The sequence below is a fragment of the Bos mutus genome, chromosome 3 (genome assembly GCF_027580195.1).
Source record: "Bos mutus isolate GX-2022 chromosome 3, NWIPB_WYAK_1.1, whole genome shotgun sequence".
Classification (NCBI taxonomy): domain Eukaryota; kingdom Metazoa; phylum Chordata; class Mammalia; order Artiodactyla; family Bovidae; genus Bos; species Bos mutus.
In genome coordinates, this window is record NC_091619.1 from 41,669,490 (window position 1) to 41,690,077 (window position 20,588).

Sequence of the window (20,588 nt, forward strand, 5' to 3'; positions counted from 1 at the left end):
AGACAGCAGGTTTGAGCCCTGGGTTGGGAAGATACCCTGGAGGAGGGTCTGGCAAGGCATTCCAGTATTCTTGCCTGGAGACTCCCATGGACAGAAGAGTCTGGCTGGCTAAAGTCCGTAGGGTCGTAAAAAGTCAGACATGACTGAAGCAAGTTAGCATGCACTCATGCAGTGCTTGATAGCAGAGTCTGTGCTTCTAAAACCACTAGGGTATATACTAGAAAATTATTTTATATAGTTATTGTTAAAATTGAAAACTAGGAATACTATTACGTACTGTACTTTAGTGTACTGGCAACATTTGGACTGATACTAGATGATTGAGGTGTTATTTAGTATGTGTGTGTGCTCAGTCATGTCTGACTCTCTGCGACCCCCGTGGACTGTAGTCCACAAGACTCCTCTGTTGATGGGATTTCCCAGCCAAGAATACTGGAGTGATTGCCATTTCCTACTCCAGAAGATTTTCCTGACCAGGGATCAAACCTGTATCTCTTGGTGTCTCCTGCATTGGAAGGCAGATCTATTAAAAAAATTATTTAAAATATTTTTTCGTGTTTTCACTGTGGTTTGTATTATTGAATATAGTTCTCTGTACTCTGCAGTAGGACCTTGTTATTTATTTTATATAGTGGTTTGTATCTGCTAATCTCAAACTCCTCATTTATATCCCCCTTCTTCCCCTTTGGTAGCTATAAGTTTGTTTTCTATATGAGTCTGTTTCTGTTTTGTAAATATGTTCATTTTTGTCATATTTTGGATTTCACATCTAAGTGATATTATGTAGTATTTGTCTTTCTGACTTATTATTAATTAACAATATCTCATGATTTCTTGGCTACCCTGAGAAACAGGTTGAAGAGCTCAGGTCATACCTCATACGAATGAAATAAAAATCTCTTGGGCAGGATACCAGGCATCAGTAGTAGTTAAAGCTTTCCAGGTGATTTCATTATGCAGACTAGATAGAGGATCACTGCTTTAGTGGTAGAATGATAGGACTTTCTTTTTATTTATGTATTGTATATATTTTGAAATTCTGTTATACCTGAGCGTTTATTACCTAAGTAATTTTTTGAATTTGTAAATTTCAAGACAGCAGAAAATTCTTGTTACTAGGTTTTAAAAGTTTCAGTAATTCATAAGGATTGTTTAATTTTCCCTTACTGTGATTGAATTAGATATTAGTGTATTTTACAGTTATGTTTCAAATCTGAGTTACATATACCTTTAGAGAGACCGTCATTTCTTTAAAAGAGCATTGGTACTGGAACTTCAAAGTTATGAAAGACTTTTTCCTGTTTTAAATATCTTAATTATAAATTATCAGACCAGCCAACTTTCCTTTTTTTTCCCCCTTGTCTAGGAGCTCCAGCGGGCTAAGCAAGAAGTCCTCTCTTTGAGAAGAGAAAATTCTACACTCGATGCTGAATGCCATGAAAAAGAAAAGCATATTAATCAGCTACAAACAAAAGTGGCTGTTTTAGAACAGGAAATCAAGGATAAGGACCAGCTTGTTTTAAGAACAAAAGAAGCGTTTGATACAATCCAGGAACAAAAGGTCTATTTTAAAATTTTCTAAACAAATTGATGATCACATACATATATGATGTTTTTCCTAAATAAACACAGACTTCCTAATTGTTCACATTTTTAAAAATATATATCAGGTGGCTCTGGAAGAAAATGGTGAGAAAAATCAGGTACAACTAGGAAAACTTGAAGCTACAATAAAATCATTATCAGCTGAACTTCTTAAGGTTTGTTTTTTTAAAACAATAGAATATTTCATTGGATTATGTAGAGATGTTTCATTGGACTATGTAGAGACATTCATGTGAAACTCTTCTATAGGCAAATGAAATTATCAAAAAACTGCAAGGGGATCTGAAGACTTTAATGGGTAAGTTGAAATTGAAGAATACAGTAACTATTCAGCAAGAGAAACTCTTGGCTGAAAAGGAAGAAAAATTACAAAAGGAACAAAAAGAATTACAAGATGTTGGACAGTCTCTCCGAATTAAAGAACAAGAGGTAGTTAATATTTTATATTTAGTATGTGTTGACTATTTGCAAAGCTTAATGTATTTCCTCATTTATTTTAAACATTTCTACTTTGTTACATTAGAGAAAGTTTTGGCTTTTCCCCCCAAGAAAACATGACTACAATCAACAGAACTTAATAAACTATTTCAGTTTGAAAAATTAGTTATTATGACTCAAATACGTTGAGTGTTCATATATGTGTGTGTATATATAATTATGTGCACATATATTTTATTACACAGCTGAGCTAATTCCTTTCATATTTAATAGTAATTATTTAATGAATAGTAATATATCTCTTCAGTTTTTATTTTAGCCTTTATTATACTTACTTTAAGGATTAATATATTTTAGGTATGCAAATTACAAGAACAATTAGAAGCTACAGTTCAAAAACTTGAAGAAAGCAAACAACTTCTAAAAAATAATGAAAAGTGTAAGTATTTTACCTTTTCATTTAAATGAGGTTTTTAGTTTTATTCTTAACCTGCAATTTTTACTGAATTTATAAGTCTAGCTAAATCAAGGTATTGCTGTATACATATAATCTGCTTTAAACATACCATCTTAATGTCTTTGCTGTAGTAAATTAAAATCAACTATCCTGTAAAACAGTTACCATCATTAAAAGAAACCCTATCACATGTGTCAGTACCCAGAAGTAAATGTTGAAAATATTGACTGTAATTTACATTCTTTCCTACTACTTGCTATAATTGCTGTATTTACCTACTGATAATAATACAAATATTTAAAACAAAAATATGAGATTAAGTCTTCTACATTTTTCTCAGTTTGTAATACTGATTTTGAGAACTAAGAGTTTGAATTTAAATAAACTGGAAGATATTCTAGAAATGAAATCAAAGAGATTTCAAAGAGATCCTTGACTTGCAGAAATACGTGCTTCTGATAGACAGTAAAAGGATAAAGAGTCCTTGTGGCAGTTGTAAAATAAAAATATTTAGTGACAAATATTTAGATGAACTTATGTTGTTTTCCTATGATATAACAGTTTTAAAAATGTAAAATTTTAAAAATTAATATAATTTTAAAATACTTAAAATTAGTAGAAAAATTGAAGTATTAAGTTTCTTCTTGTTCTTTTATTTAAGTAATCACATGGTTAAATAAAGAATTAAATGAAAATCAGCTAGTGAGAAAGCAAGATGTATTGGGACCTTCTACCACTCCACCTGTACATTCCAGTAGCAACACCATCAGAAGTGGAATTTCTCCTACCTCAAATGTGGTAAGATTTAAATTAAGATGTTGTGAATGGTCTTGGTAAATTTTCTAAAACAAAAATATTCTCAGATTGTTAGGTGCTGGTACCTAATATGACTAGAGTCCTATTACAATTTTTAGCACTGAAGTAGTTTTACCTTTGGAAGAGGGACATAAAGGTATATTTACTCTTAACAAAGAGGCTCTATTTTAAGGGTGCACTACTTTGTAACATTTTAATGGATACAGAAATCACTCAGTATTGACTGAAGTAAGGCCAAATATGCTGAAAACTGTTAACAAACACAGAAAGTATTTAGGAGGCCTCAGTAAGGGCGAGCAGGATATGGGCTCAGCTCTGGCACTATACTGGAGGAGCCTAATCTGAATTCTATTGGGAAAAAAAGAGAGAAAGAGAAACCCTATTACCAAGCTTGTCAGCTCTAGATTCTGGAAGAAACGATTTACAAGTGTTAAGCTTTTTAGCTTTGAGTACCTGGATCTGGCTTGGTACTATCAGCTAGGCCTGGGCCTGGCTAGGAATTGGCCTTGCACTCACAGCTAGGTTTTGAGGCTCTCCTGTTGAACATAATCAAATTCACAGAATATCAATACCAGGTAAGGCCATTCTCTGACTGTGATGGATCAAGACAAAAACAAGACCACTTCATAGTCATGTTTGAACACAGACAAAAATAGGACATTGCCAAACCATAAAAATGGGCAAGTATCCTCCGATCCGGCTAAAGTGAGTGACTGCTGCTCATTACCAGTTATAACTTTGGTCTTAGTGCATTCATCCTACCTTACTGGATAAAATCTATTCATATACCTAGTCATATAGTTATCCCCATTTCTTGATAGCATCCAGTCCACAGTATAGCCCCACATTCTTAAACTGTTCCTTGATTCATCTAACACATGACAAAGTCCAATAAATAGTCCTTTTTAACATTGTCTTACAGAGACACGTCTCTTTCTAGGTTCCACCTGGTCTTCAGTCTTCCTTGTTGCAAAGAGTGTGTACACCTATAGATGTATTTCTGGTCCAAGTCTTTGACTGGAGGGCATTGGCAGAGGATTTAAAGTGCAAATCCATAGTAGAATTTTTAATCTACTCTAGTAAATGAGATAGTACTTGATGTTTAAAGAAGGGTAAGGATTTCTGCTAACTTGGGAAAAAGTACAGAGTTAAGTGGTACTTACATTTTTAAGTGGTCCTTACTGGTACTGAATTAAAAACATGAAAAGACGACAGGCTTAATCTTACCGACTAATGATAAATAGCTGTGTAAAAGGTATTGCTCGATTATTTTTATTTTATCCCTTATTGGCTTTTTGGTCTAGGACTACCCCCGAACTCCATTTTCAGGAATTCAGGGCCTAGAGGGAACCAAGATGATTCAGAGGTCTTTGTTTTACTTCAGTTCAAAATCAGGTCCAGTGGGTTTTTGTTTTGTTTTGTTTGTTTTGGTCTAAGCTTACACAGCCACTCTGAAAAGCCGTCTGGGCCAAAGATATTCCAGTTTCATAACATGTAATGAAACAGAGTTTGGTGTCATGGTAGACAAGTTTGGCCTCTGAGAGAGTGTTCTTAACTCTTAGTTATTATGGCAGATGCTAATGCCTCCTGCATCGCCAAATACTATTGAGAACAAATTTCTCATCCTCAGCCTTTTTTATGCTTTTATTTTTAGGTTGAGGGTAGACTGACTTACCCAGCTTGTGGGATTGGTTATCCTGTCTCCTCTGCTTTTGCATTCCAGAATACCTTTTCTCATCCTATATCTGCCAAAAATAGCATCCACACAGTTTCAGGACCAAAGGTAGGCAAAATAACTAACACTTAAAAAAAAAAAAAGAAAATAGCAATTTATTTACTTTATTTAAAACATCTGTTTTTTGATCAGTTGCTTAGTATTAAATGAATATAATTCTGAATATATTTATGAATGTCTAGTGTGTTATGCTTACAGGAAATATTAAATGCACTATATGATTTTTTTGAGTCACTGTAATTTATAATAACCTAGATACCAGTATGTTTAAACTTATTTTTATTCCTCTTTATCTCTCCATTTTTTAATTCATTCTTCTACCTGTATCTCCTACAACTCTCAAACCTAACCTAGGATTACCAGTTTCATGCTGCTGGTATATTAGTGGTAGTGAAATTTTTAGATTCCATTGTTAGGATTTAACGGTCTGATTGGCAGGATTATAATAAATTATAAAATGTAGTTCTGACAACATTATCTCGAATAGCATATACTTAGCAATCTCTCAAAACCTTGATTCATTTGCTTTTTTCTGCCTGCTTGAGTTTTTCATCATCATCATTATTACTAATATTTTAGATTTATACATTGTTTTCACATGTATTATAATTGTTTTCACAGTAATTTTCCACCCAGATGAGCCACTGATTCTGTTTTCATTTTTGAGAAGACTGTTTTATGAAAGGTAGAATTGAGGACTTTGAAACTGCTATTATAAACTCTTTATCAAATTAGTTTGGGGCTGACCTAAAAATAAGTTGGCTATGTTGTTTAGGCATATACTTCTTTTTTTACAATCAGATCAGATCAGTCGCTCAGTCGTGTCCGACTCTTTGCGACCCCATGAATTGCAGCACGCCAGGCCTCCCTGTCCATCACCAACTCCCGGAGTTCACTCAGACTCACATCCATCGAGTCAGTGATACCATCCAGCCATCTCATCCTCTGTCGTCCCCTTCTCCTCTTGCCCCCAATCCCTCCCAGCATCAGAGTCTTTTCCAATCAGTCAACTCTTCACATGAGGTGGCCAAAGTACTGGAGTTTCAGCTTTAGCATCATTCCTTCCAAAGAAATCCCAGGGCTGATCTCCTTCAGAATGGACTGGTTGGATCTCCTTGCAGTCCAAGGGACTCTCAAGAGTCTTCTCCAACACCACAGTTCAGAAGCATCAATTCTTCGGCGCTCAGCCTTCTTGACAGTCCAGTTCTCACATCCATACACGACCACAGGAAAAACCATAGCCTTGACTAGACGAACCTTTGTTGGCAAAGTGATGTCTCTGCTTTTGATTGTACTGTCTAGGTTGGTCATAACTTTCCTTCCAAGGAGTAAGCCTCTTTTAATTTCATGGCTGCAGTCACCATCTGCAGTGATTTTGGAGCCCAGAAAAATAAAGTCTGACACTGTTTGCACTGTTTCCCCATCTATTTTCCATGAAGTGATGGGACTGGATGCCATGATCTTCGTTTTCTGAATGTTGAGCTTTAAGCCAACTTTTTCACTCTCCACTTTTACTTTCATCAAGAGGCTTTTGAGTTCCTCTTCACTCTCTGCCATAAGGGTGGTGTCATCTGCATATCTGAGGTTATTGATATTTTTTTACAATAGTCTTATTAAATAGCCTTATTATTATTTGGAACTATTGAGAATTCTCAGTGAATCGAGAATTAAGCCTGAGTTTTTATATGTAGAATATTATTATGTAAAGAGTATTTAGATGCATTTAATTGGCTTTTCTTGTATTGCTTATTGAAAATTAGATACATGTAATCAAATGAATACTGTTGTTTTTTCATAAATATCAGTATGCTCAAGTGCGCTTACATATTGGTATCAGTTTTTTCTTGAGGATTATAATTAAATTCAAAATTGCTTTTAAACAGCTTTCCAGCAATATATATATAATGTTCAAAATGAAGATGAGAACTACTGCAGATAATTGTTTAGTTGGTAGGACTAAATATGACTTATAATAAGATTACCTTTCTTATAGCTCTTCTGGAATCGGAGGAATTATGATAACAATCCTGTTCTTAAATATCAAAGCCAGACTTCTAGTGTTTCCTATATTATTGGCCTCCATAGTCTTTTGGTATGCTTCCCTCATGAAAGCAACCAAACAGCCCTAATACTGACAGTACACTTTGAACTTGAATCTCTAATTGAATATTTATTTGTAAATTGAATGCATATACTGCTCAATTATAATGGTTAAAATATGGAATCAGATTTTGGAGTTTAAATCCTGCCTTTTATCAGTATGAAGTTGGGCAAGCCAGTAACAAACAAAAATATCTAGTTGTCCTGCTTCAGTTTCTCCATTTGTAAAGTGGAGCAATAATTTTATCTTACTGAATTTCTGTGAACCTTGAGTTGATGCATTTGCTTAGAATTGTGCCTCGGATGCATTTGCAGTAGCTTTTACTCAAGGGATAGTTCAGCCCTCTTACAAATGCTCCCTACTGAATGTCCTAAATGATCACCAAGAGTGTCCACTTTATCTTCATGATTTTGAATCTTGGAAGATGTTCAGCTAAAAGCTCTGCTGTGTTTATTTGCGCAGCATTGTGGAGTTTTACTCTATCATGTACCTGTGCTGTGCGTATGTGCTCAGTCATGTTCGACTCCTTGTGACCCCCATGGACTGTAGCCCACTAGGCTCCTCTGTCCATGGGATTTTCCACACAAGAATCCTGGAGTGAGTTGCCATTTACTCCTCCAGGGGATCTTCCTGACCCAGGGATTGAACCCGGGGCTCTTCCATTTCCCACATTGGCAGGCAAACCGCCTTTACCACTTCACTGTCTTTACCACTGAACCACATGGGCAGCCCCATGCATGTGCCTAGTATTCAGAAAAGACTCAAGGGGATTCACGTGTTGATTTCTGGCGCTTGTTCTCTTTATACCTCACTTTTCATCGGAATTCTGCCTTGCAGCTTCCAGGTACCTACCTCATCCTCCCTAAACTGATGATCTTCTCCATTTAGCAGTACCTTCTTTGTCTGTACTGTAGTGAGGCAGGAAGTGCCTCTGATTAGAAAGCTGGGTCAGTCGTATGGATCACAGCTTCTCTCAGAGATCACAGTCCTGCACTACCTGTTGGCTAGTTTTGGGGACCATTCTTTTGTTTATTTTGTCCAGTTTTCTAATTATTTATCATTGGTGTCTGGAAACTGTATTATGTATAAAGATGTTAGGCTCTTTTAAAATTTTCTTCCCTCTTGCATGTTTTCTATAAGGACTATGCGAATCACCTTACTTCACTTTTTAAAAGTCCTGTACTTGTATTTTTTGTGATCTTGTTAAATGTGTAGATTAATATAGGGAGAATTGTTATCTTTAGAATGTTAAGCCTTGATAGCTGAGGAAAGCAGCATATACCTTTCTGATTTATAATTTTTTCCTATTAAGCTAGTATCTATATTTTATTATGATTTTTAACAAAAAATAGGTGTTTATCTCCTTATGCCTTTTTTTTGGATTCAAGTCATCATAACTTTTTTTTTTGATTTATTAGTATGGTGACTTACGTTTATGGATTTCCATAACATAAAGCCCATATGTATATTTTTGGTATGAAACCCCCTCAGTCATAGTCATTATTATTTTAAATAAGCTACTACATCCCATATGCTTGATATTTTATTTTGGACTTTTGTATAGATTCTTGGATTGTTTTTGATTATTTCAAAGTTTAGATTCCTAGCACTCATTTAGAATTCTTCAATATGATAAGAGTTTAAATTCTTGAAAGGGAATTTTCAGAATGCATGTGGTAAATAAATGCATCATTGTGGTTCTTGGTTACTTTTAACATTAAAGCAGTGTATAATGTATTATACTTAAATGTATAATGTTCATGTTTTCATTTCAAAATAAATAATTTGTGCTATTACTCTTGCTTATATGATGGGAACTTTTGGGTAAGGAGAAATAGGATTTTAAAATTAAACCTTCTCAATAAAATGTACTTGTGTTATAAAATATAGGTTGAACTTCTGTGGTCTAGATTTATTAGAGAAAAAATTTAGCCACCTATCTGTATATAGAACTGTCTCGGTTACTCCTGTTTAGTCTCAGTTCTTACTAATCAGTTATATGATGTTTTCCCTCTTCACAGGTTCAGTTTAACTTGCAGTTTACAAAACCAAATCCATCACTAGGAGATGTTCAGTCAGGAACAACTATTAGTATGCCCTGCTCAACTGATAAGGAAAAGTAAGTTCTTGACATAAAATTTAATGTTTGTAATTCTGAGAGTCATCTTAAGGAGTTTTTAACAGTGTTTGAAAGCTGTGATGACCACTTATTTATGTGATGTGTTAAGTTGCTGAGCAGTGGGATTAAGTTAGTCACTTTAATCTGTAAGAAAGTGGTTTCTCATTTTTTTAAAACTATGGACGGAGGAGCCTGGTAGGCTGCAGTCCATGGGGTCGCTAAGAGTCGGACACGACTGAGCGACTTCACTTTCACTTTTCACTTTCATGCATTGGAGAAGGAAATGGCAACCCACTCCAGTGTTCTTGCCTGGAGAATCCCAGGGACAGGGGAGCCTGATGGGCTACCGTCTGTGGGGTCGCAAAGAGTCGGACACGACTGAAGCGATTTAGCAGCAGCAGCAGTAAAATTTAATTTTTTAAAAGGGATTTCCCTACATAACTGAAGAATACCCTTTCAGATATTCTTGGGCAATTAGATAGAAATCTTTAATTCATCAGAGTTGGCGGGGTTTTTTTATTTTCCTATATGGCTATGTCTACCTTTGGAAGCTCTTTGTCCAAGTAATTGCTTCCAGTGTACTCTGAGAATTAAAATTCTGTGGTAAATAAGAGTGAAAAGGCTTTTGAGGTTGCGCCCTAGCCAAGCTAACATAAATAAGCTTTAATGCCAATTTTGCCTACTCAGATTCCTTGCCTATTTTTTAGTTAAGGTGGTTTTGCATAGTGAAGTTTGTTGAATCAGTGAGTTGTGGCTAAAGTAAACAATTTATAGATGCAAATTTGTCTATCTGATTAGTATTTATGTTTGTAATACTGTTTTCTTACCATTATGTTTATTTACTTAAAATTTAATTGCTTTAAGGTTTGTCTGCTGGTACTCATTATCTTGAGCCATCACCATCCCCAGTATGTTGCAAACTAAATTACTGACATGGCTCCAAGAGGCTTCTTATTCCAGGTCTCTGGCCTTTATTCATTGGCTCCTCTAAAATTAGCACCAAGATGAGTATTATAATAGTTAATGTTTGTGAGCCTCCATTTTTTAAAAAGGTGAGAATTCTTTCAGGTCCTGAAATGTTCATGTTTGCTGTACTGAAGCTCATAGTTGTTAAAGTGCCAGAACACCTGGAATTAATAGAACACCATGATGTTTATGTTTAACTTTATCATGTACACCAAGAACAATTTTACTTAACAGAAAAAAATGATATTTGTGGTACAAAGTCAATATAATCACGTGTCTATAAAATTAGGACTGTTGTGCTGTTTTGAGTTGTTTAGAATTTATTTGTAGTCTGCTAGTAATAAGTGGCAAAGGTTAAAGAAAAATATTAAAATCGAAAAAACACCTATTCACCCATTTTTTTCTGAAAATTGAGAAAAGACCATCATTTAATTTTAAAGATAAAATGTCATTGCTTTACAAGATCTTTTAACTTCTTACAAGTGTACTATTAGAGAAAATGTTAACAGTGGACAGATTTAAAAGGAAGGAATATAGTGGTTGAAAGAGGGAAAGTACAACTACAGAATACCCCCTCCTTTGTTTTTTTCAAGATTTCATGTTTTTATTCATCTGACCAGAATTTATTAGCGTAGTGAGTATTAACAGTTAATAATGACCACTTTGAAGCACCACAAAATTTTGAGGGGCTTTTGGTCAAAGGAAAATCTTAATTTTTTTACTGAGAAGATGTATACTTTGGCTTATGGATAAATTATTTGCTTAAGAAACCACTGAAAAGCATGATTTGGTTTGAACAAAGCTATAAATGTTAGTTATATTGTGATATATTTATTTGTATATAAACATTCAGACCTTACTGTAGAGAAAATAAGACTTTGTTAAATTAAGTTCATAATTACTGTTTTCCTTTCAAGTGGTGAAAATTTAGGACTGGAATCCATATATCTGAAGAAAAGGGAAGATAGCATTCCTTTGCGTGGACTCAGCCAAAATCTATTTAATAATCCAGGTGAGAAGACATTTCTGAAGTAGTGTGGATTGTATACTGTGGTTTAATTAAGTGTATTATATAAGGACTAACATAAATACAAATAATTTTTTTGTCCTCATTTGCAGACCATCAGAAAGATGGCACTTTAGGAGCATTACAGACATCTTCAAAACCCACAGTGCTCCCTTCTGCATCTTCAGCTTACTTTCCCGGGCAGCTACAGAACAGTTAATCCTAGTGTCGTCTGTTTTTTTTTTTTGAAATTTTAGAAATTGACATGGCTTAAAAATATGGTAACAGCATATAGCTCAAATTCTGAACACGCAGGTTTCAGGGTTTACTTGAGTTACTGCTGTATTAGATTGGATCCTTTACTGCCATCATTTATGCAGTTTAGAGGAGCAAATCTGTACTTGGAAATTGGTGAAGATTCTGAACAAATGACACTTTTTAGTTTGGAATGTGGTGTTTTATAGAATAATATGAATTTTATTAAACTAATCCTTAGAACTTCTGAGAATTTCTAAGGAAAGAATTGATCCTTGTAAGGGAGAGCCTGATCATTGAGTATCTTAGTTCATTAAAACCTGCTCAGACATATTAATATTTTAATGAAGCCAAAGAATGCTATCAGTTCACTTTATCATTTTCATTAGTACAATAAAATTTTAAATTTGCCACCTGAGAATTATGAAGGAAAATTATCTCTTGAAATATATTATTGATGATATTTAAAGGGAAAAATCCTGAAATTACCTTAAATGAATGAAATTCTTCATAGCAAGTAAATATTTTCCTTGAACCCTTTAAATTATCTTTTGAGTAAGTCTATAATTTTAATATATTATACAAACAATTTTGGACAGTCTAATTACATGACCAGATTAGGTACAAAGTGCTTTAAGTCATTTGAGCCAGTTAATAGGATTTTAATACTTCCTGGAAGCCTGTAGTCATCCAGTTGTTCTCTTTCATTTGAAGTTTTGTTATTCACTTAAATCTGTATTAGTGGAATATTGTTTTAAAAATTAGTACTTACACAAAATATTTACAAGAGCATAATGAATATTAATTTTTATAATATCAAAATAGGTTCATTTTCATGTTGGCTTAGTAAAGTAGGCAAGGTGAATAATTTTAGAAGTGACAGCTTTCTTTTCTTCCCTATAATTAAAAGTTTCAAGTAAGAATTTGTTCCTTGGAAAAAATGAGGTGATTTAAAAAAAACTTATCACAATCACAGGGCTCCATTTTGTTTTCTTAACAGCCATCCAGTAGAGTAGCATTCTCTTAAGAAACCTTTAAAGCATTTTTTGTTTATAGAGTGTTAATGCTCTTGTGATACTTTTTCAAAATATTTTCAAGAATGTTATTACACAGATGAGGCAAAGAGACATTTCAGGATATTGACAACCCACCAATGTTATTAGCCTCCATAGTAAAATAGAGAATCTTTGCTAATTCTTTTGTGAAGCCACAATATTGAGTCTTTTCACACTTTGAAACTGCTGGGAATTGCAAACTGTCTTAAAATAGGGATCTATTGTAAAAAAAAAAAAAAAAGCTTAGTAACCATTATTAGTTTTTATACAGTTTTTTGGTGTGTGTCATTTAGATATACTATATTAGTAAGAATACTCAGTTACAGTAAGTTGAAAACACTAATTTGGAAAGCAACTTCTCGGCAATATTGGACTCTACATTGTAAATACTGTGTAATATAAAACGTTGTGACAAGGGTTTGGATAGGATATATGACATAAGGATACAACAGCTAGGATAGAGATCATTTTGATGTCAACTTCGTAAAGACTTTTTGGTATTAAGTACAGACTTCTGAGTGTGCTATTTTCTCTACCTCTTAAACTTTTATTTGAAATTGTTCTGCTGTGTACAATTGTACATGTGTTAATAATCAAAATACTGCATTTAATGTATTTCTGTAAACTGAGCTTTGTTTTAATAAAGTATTAATATTTTGGGAATATGACATACTTAAATGTGTATAAAAACAGAAATAGGACCGACCTATAACACCTGCACCTGTGCTTAGAAAATTATTTTCAGTTAATTTATGGACTAAGTTTTCATTGCTTTGCTTCCTATAACAACAGTATTGAGGGAAATGAAATGGATTCAAAGGGAGAAGATATTGTTACTGTAAAAGTACAGTAACAAAGCCAAAACAGGCCTTATAAGGGAATCACAGATCAAGACTTTCTTTAAAAAAAAATCATTAAAATATTTAATTTTATTAACAGAATATTTACATTTCTTTTAAGACCTTATTTAACCATAGTGAATGTTCCAAGTTTAAAAAGCATTAAGCAATAACCACACACAAGATGAAAACAGTGTAAACTATACAGTACTTTATGTACAATTTTTACAAAGTAACACTTTTTTAAATAATATAACTGGACACAAAAATATACACTATAGAGAAATTCACATCAGTAATTGTATAAAGCTCTCTTCTAGGGTCCTGAAAATTTAGGACAAACATTAGCTCTGTAAATAAAGTGTTACTGTGACAGTCCTGAAAGGCCACTATATATATTTATCTACATATAGATATCACATTGACATTTTTCAAGGCTACCAGCTTTACTATATAATTTTTAGATTATGTATTCAAGTGTTGAGGTCCTTATGATTATGCAAACATTAAAAGATAGTGGTATAAGTAGCTGGGAAACAAATTCGAGCCAGCATTTAGATTTACAGGCTCCAGACACCCCAATTTAAATTCTAAATGGCTGATCTTTTCTCATTTCAAAAACAGTAGTGAATAATGTTTAAAATAAAATTACTAAAAACAAGCTTGAAACATGATTCAGATTTAGTATAGTTTTCTTAAGAATTTTGTTTTTTAAATGCAAACATTTACCATTTCTTTAGTGCATCTGCATTAAGGCTTTGAATTATTTGACCCAAGATTTTACAATATTAAAATCTGACTCAGGATTTTACCATGGTAAAATGAACAGGTCCACACTATACTACCTACTCTGTCTCACTGTTGAGTCAGCATAAATAGAGTTAAAGCTCAACACCTGAAGGAAATGGTAGCAGAGACATTGCTAGTATCTAAAGAAGTTACATATATAGTTTTAAATTTTAATTAAAGGATGTATAATAAACAGCTTAGTGGCAAGAAACTGGTGCTAATAAACGATTTCTTTTCAAAAGAAATTGTAACATCTTTGGAAAACTGTCCGGTTCTTTTTCTTTTCTTTAGTTCCCACGCAGTTCATGCAGATACATTTCTTAAGACAATCTTATTAAAAGTACATTGTGGATGGAAATGGAATGTACATCCAGAACTACAGGTGAAAACTAAGACCTGGGTACTGATAGAAAAGTCTTCCTGATTTCGGTTGTCACACGTTTGTGTCCTGGAGTAAAGGTTCTTTGGCCTCTCCTGGCGCTTGTGTACTGTGAGGATGGCTGTGACTACCACAGTGCTTTCTCCAACTGCTGGACCGTAAGCTTAAATTGGTATGTTCTGGAATAAACAAGGCAACAAGCAGAGCCAGCAGTACTGAACAGGCTCCAAAGAGGAAGGGGGGGCCAGGGATGATGGAATTCTGAGGAAGAAAAAGATAATTAAGATCTTTGCACAGACTTCTTTGCTCATAAGAAATTGCTTATCTTTTAGAATAACTGATGGCTGTGAATTATAAGGCAATGATTCTTCTTCATTAAAGCCACAGTTAGAAAAAAAAAAGTTTTCAAAGGGAAAAGAAACACTATTGCTGACCCAAGAAATAGCCCCAATTTTTTTTAAAAACAACACATGCAAAAATATATTGTTACTTAGAGCATAAGATATGAACACAGTCTATGAACTTTCACTTTATTTTTAGTTTAAGAAGAAAACAGGGACATGTCAAAAGTGAAATCAAGTAATATATAATATTAACTGCTGTAGCAGAATGACTGACCATTTTCTTTAAAAGGTGGTTATATTCTTTAGTGACTGAAAGTGAGAAAAACAAATAATGCTGTTACTATGAGAAGAATCAAACAGACTTGTGTTTTAGTCCCAAATTACATTCATCCTAAGCAAAAACCTGCACTGCCAGTTTTACCTACCTGTGGGCTTGTGTAGAGCCCACAAGCAAGCATGCTTTTTTATTTAAAAGCAGTCTTAGCTGGTTAAAAGAGGAATGTAGAACTCTGCTAAATACACAGAAACTAGTGAGTTGTTTGTATTGGCTAAAATGATAATATGTTTCACAGTTAATATTTCAGTTTTAAGGAGGGAACTTTAGTGAACAAAGATGTTTACCAGCACCTAACTGACTTCTATAGAAAGGCAGGTCTGATACAGGGCACTCAAACATTCCAGAAGCCTTACATGAAAGACAAATAGTTTACACAAATGGCCGTTACCTATGCCACTAGGTACAGTAAGACAAACTAGAAATTAATATATAATAATAAAAAAAATTATCCAGGGAAGAAAGGAATACACAGCCAGTTTTATAAAGAAATGTATGTATAGAAGGATATGGTCCCTTGGGCTTTGGTTTTAAGTGTTTTTATTCAATCTAAGAATCTCAAATGCTTTTATAAAATGACCACAAAATATCTTTCAGTCCAGCCAAACGAATGGACTTCTTATAATTACCTGTTCAAAGTGGTGCTGTGGGCTTGTGTTTGTTCCCAAGTCTGTTCCTGTCATTGGCAGTTCTTTAAGTTCCACATGGAATATGTAGAAAATAAATCCATAAAGAGCTGGTCCCAGACCATTGCATAATCCTCGAATTCCTGTTATCATTCCTTGAACGACACCTGAATTGTTTAAACAAATTAGTGTACCACTTAGTTGTTCCTACTGTATAAGACCTGGAATCACTTATTCTAAAGCCAAAGCTTTTAACAGACACTGGCAACTTACTGCAGTGACATCAAGATTACTTTGACGCTATAAGCTCTACAAGGTACAGTGAGCTGTCTTGATACAAATGTAAGCTCAGGTATACTGAGATATAGGTCTAATTTAGAAACAAGTGAGCAGAATTATTTATTTCCCTAAAAAAAAATCTGGCTCAAAATCAGGCATTGGTTCATAAGCATCATAAGCACAGATACTAAAAAACCTGTCCCCAAGCAGCTCCTTAAGATCTCACTTGGTCAAATATAGCACTCTCCCTCCTTTTAAAAAAAGACTTATTTATTTGGCAACCTTGGGTCTTAGTTGTGGCATGCAGGCTTGGTTGCTCTGTGGCATGTGGGATCTTAGTTCCCTGACCAGGGATTTAACCTGCATCCCCTACACTGCAAGGTTAATTCTTAACCACTGGACCACCAGATAAGTCCCTAAGCCCCCTTTTATAGTCTGATTTTTGTTTTATCTCTGGGATCTCCTAAATTTAAAAAGCAACTTGATTTGGCCAGGGTCCTTTCCTTATTTATCAGCCAAGTGACTTCTGCTACTCTTTTGTAATGCCCCCTTTTTTTCCTTTTGACATAAACAAGCTTTTCAAAGAATTATTCCTCATCTATTAGAATTTTAAGAATTAAAGAGTTCCTGCCACAAAAACATAAGACAATAAAAATAAGTTCTTTATGTTCTTTAGATAACAAACATACAATATTAATGAAAGGGTATGGATAAGGAGATGGCAACCCACTCCAGGATTCTTGCCTGGAGAATCCCATGGATGGAGGAGCCTTGCAGGCTACAGTCCATGGGGTTACAGAGTGACATGACAGAGCGATTTCACTTCACTTCATCAGTGTATGTGCCCCTGAGACATCTAACACATGACAGCAAATGTGTAATAACTGTTAGTGAAATAAGGTTGTCAACCTTCATCACTAAAACAGATAGGGCCACATATTCACATTGAGAGACAAGGATATCCACCTAAGGATAATATCCTAGAATCTGCTTTTCCTCTTTACAATGAAAGCAACTTATTTTTAAATTTTATTGGACTGCAGTTGATTTACAGTGTTTCAGTTGTATAGCAAAGTGAGTCAGTTATACATATACATATATCCACTCTTTTTTGGATTCTCCCATATAGACCACAATAGAGTACTTAGTACAATGAAGCAATTTAAAACTCTCTACTCTGAAGATATGCATATGCTTCAGTACTTAGGAAAGAGAACAGAGAATTAGAATATCCTGTATTTTAAAGTAATTATCATTGGTTCCTATCAACCCACCTTGTTGATCAGCATCAGCAGTTCGTGAAACCAGTGCACTGACAGCCGGAAAGGTAATACTAGACATGGCGGCCACTGCCCCAGCAGCCCACATCATCCTGCAGTCAACAGCAGCAAGACAAAAATAGCACATTGTTGTTATTCTCCACTGTACCTGTGTGTAAATACATATTTAAAATCAAGTAACTCTTACTGAGAAACAGCTGTGGTACAGGAGAAAGGAGATCTAGCTCTTCTTTCCTCTGACTCTGGGCAAGTCACTTAAAAGTCTAACCCTATTTACGCTTCTAGAAAGCAGAAATACAGTCGCTTATTCACAAGAATGCTGTGGGTATTAATGTAGAGTTGGGATATCACATATCACATCTAAACGGTAAAGTGTGTTGGGTATTATTTCTGCAGGACTGGGGGTGGGTGGAGAATGTTGGAATCCTGTATAGTACACAGAATGAAACATTAAATGTTTCCAAATGTTTGCTTGTAACTTATGGCAAGGTTCCCAGAGATTTGTGATTCAGTGTGAAAAAAAAAGCACTAATTTGATCTCAATGTGCTTCTGGCTTGATGTTTAAAAAAGAAATGTTTTCACTAAGTTGTGAGCATCTCTTTTACAAGCTAGACTGAAAACTACAACGTCCATCAGAACACACTCTTGGGTGCTTACTCATATCCACGCCCAAACAGATGATGTGTTCAGTTGAAGGAAACACTACTGCAAACACTATGGAATTCAGTCCTGTCGTATCTGAGCACAGAAGTGTACATGGGCAGCCTGACCGCAGCAGCACCACGACCATCACCTCCCTGTAGGAAACCAAACTGGCAAGAAAAGCAGAGAGCCTTCCAGGCATGAAGCCAGAACCAGAACAACTGGATTTCTGGTTTGCCATCAGTAATGATCAAAAAAGTGGTATTACTCCACTTTTTCTTTCCTAACCTTGCTGCTCTGGGATTACATGTTACTTCCTAACAAATTAAACTGGACTAAATGCTCATTGGGGACTGAAAAACTCAGTAATCTCATTAAAAAAAAACCCAATCTATTGCTTAGATATAAAATGTCACTCCACTGTCCTCAAGCCACTAAAGAATACACAAGTGAGAAATCTGTTTATATACATTTTGAGGGGGGGAAAAAAAAGAGCATACCAAAAGACAGATTAAAGTCTAATCCTTATTTGAGAAGCAATTTAAGAAATATAAAAAATTTGTCAGTTATACCCCAAAAAAGGTGAAAAATAAGAACAAGGCAAACACCACAATTAAGAAAATTAAAAGATTTGTACATACCAAGGTTCTGAACCGAAGCCATACCATGCCAGTTGTAATATTTGAAATCCCAGACCCAATAAAATGGTGTTCTTATTTCCAATTGACCTCATAAGTAAACTCAAGACTATGGTCTGGAAAATAAGAAAAATCAAAATGGTTTATTAGAACAGAATAAGCTTTTTAACACTGAAAAGAAAAAAAAAATACATGGTAACTTATTTACTTATTTCAGTATCTAATATAAAAGGACTGTTACCACATTTTGGTTTTAGAAATGTAGACTATTTCTACATTTTGGTTTTTCAGCAACAATTACCCTGAATAGACTTGAAATTATACCAGGTGAAATAAGCAGATGAAAGGTTCCTCTGCTGACAGATCCAGATTCAGGGGAAAAGTCAGAAAACTGAAAATAGAAAGCTGAACTTTGTGTTCAGTGTATTTCTACTGAGGACTATTTAAAATCAGAAATTGTAAATAGGAGGAATGAAAGGTTCTAACTCATGGTTTGGAGATTTCCTCTTACATAATAGCTTAAAAAAATTTTTACAGGTCCAAATTAATCCAAAATGCTTACTCTCCTGACTAAAGAAAACTGAACAGTAACTTATATATCCTTCATTAAATTAATATATTGTTGAAACCATGATGCTTTTATGAACAGTAAATCAGTTTAACAAGTATGACTTTGGAGTAGTGTAGGATAATAAATAAGAATATAGCTTTGGGAAAAGCAGCCTTAATCATAATCTTGGCTCTAATCATGTGACCCTGGGCAAGTCACTTCACTCTGAAACTCAATCTTGTCTCTCACAAGATCACTAAAATAGTATCCACTTCAAAACTTTGTCATATGAGTTAGATGAAATGATAAACTTACCATTGTGTCCAGCACATTTAATAAACAATATTATAAATTTTCTTGCTTTTCTTTCAAAGAAAAATTCAGCAATGATTTGGGTACCTTAGTGTTAATTACACCCCGTTAGATAGCTGGTAAGTCCATAGAGGAAGAAGTGAAAATAATTCAGGAAATCACTATTAGATGACTGGCTGATGCACTCAACTCAAAATTATCAAGTATAAGTTTAAAATTCATTAAATTGAGACAATCATTTAAGAGTTTAATCAGATTCAAATAAGCCAGTGGGTAGTAAATGTATTCTTTTCATGATTCTTGAACCAATAAATACTCACAGCTTTCTTCTCTGAGATTTTCCCTTAAATCAACTGAACATAAAGTTGAATTCCACAAAGCATGAAACCTTGTTGGATTACATTCTTCAAAAACCACAGCCACAAAAGGGAGCAATCAGAGCACTCAGAGCAATCAGTTAGAAAAGAAAAATTTCCTTTGTATATGATACTCTAACATTTTCTCCCAAAGGCAAGGATTTTTTTCTCTGTATCCCCAGTACCTAGTATAAGTTCTTAATAAGTGTTTTAGAAAGCATGCATGATTTTAAATGTTACAATATTCTTAATAATATAAAGGAAGAAATTTCTTATATTATCTAGACTGAGCTAGGTGGGAAAAAAATTGGTATCCCTTAATTCAATAAAAAGCCTATTGATGCAAGTGAAAGAGAGTGAAAAAGTTGGCTTAAAGCTCAACATTCAGAAAACGAAGATCATGGCATCTGGTCCCATCACTTCATGGGAAATAGATGAGGAAACAATGGAAACAGTGTCAGACTTTATTTTTTTGGGCTCCAAAATCAATGCAGATGGTGACTGCAGCCATGAAATTAAAAGATGCTTACTCCTTGGAAGAAAAGTTATGACCAACCTAGATAGCATATTGAAAAGCAGAGACATTACTTTGCCAACAAAGGTTCGTCTAGTCAAGGCTATGGTTTTTCCTGTGGTCATGTATGGATGTGAGAGTTGGACTGTGAA

At 34.4% G+C, this 20,588-nt stretch overlaps 2 protein-coding genes across 4 annotated transcripts in view; one reads left to right on the plus strand and one right to left on the minus strand.

The window, feature by feature from the left end:
* Positions 1-13,085, plus strand: part of SASS6 (SAS-6 centriolar assembly protein) — a 39,672-nt gene extending 26,587 nt beyond the window's left edge. The window contains exons 8-16 of one of the 2 annotated variants that reach the window (XM_070367605.1): positions 1,367-1,561; positions 1,671-1,760; positions 1,855-2,034; positions 2,401-2,482; positions 3,162-3,298; positions 4,971-5,099; positions 9,174-9,271; positions 11,155-11,249; positions 11,357-13,085. In XM_070367605.1, the coding sequence (XP_070223706.1) occupies positions 1,367-1,561; positions 1,671-1,760; positions 1,855-2,034; positions 2,401-2,482; positions 3,162-3,298; positions 4,971-5,099; positions 9,174-9,271; positions 11,155-11,249; positions 11,357-11,463 (1,113 nt within the window). In that variant the 3' untranslated portion in view covers positions 11,464-13,085. The remainder of the gene's footprint in view (positions 1-1,366; positions 1,562-1,670; positions 1,761-1,854; positions 2,035-2,400; positions 2,483-3,161; positions 3,299-4,970; positions 5,100-9,173; positions 9,272-11,154; positions 11,250-11,356) is intronic. The other variant, XM_005906514.3, reaches the window with a different exon arrangement.
* Positions 13,086-13,588: 503 nt separating this feature from the next.
* The window catches only part of MFSD14A (major facilitator superfamily domain containing 14A), a 53,259-nt gene continuing 46,259 nt past the window's right edge, over positions 13,589-20,588 (minus strand). For both annotated transcript variants that reach the window (XM_070367606.1, XM_005906519.2), the window contains 4 exons: positions 18,708-18,820; positions 17,418-17,515; positions 15,868-16,031; positions 13,589-14,821 (listed from right to left, as the gene is read on the minus strand). In XM_070367606.1, coding sequence (XP_070223707.1) covers positions 14,615-14,821; positions 15,868-16,031; positions 17,418-17,515; positions 18,708-18,820 — 582 coding nt within the window. In that variant the 3' untranslated portion in view covers positions 13,589-14,614. The remainder of the gene's footprint in view (positions 14,822-15,867; positions 16,032-17,417; positions 17,516-18,707; positions 18,821-20,588) is intronic.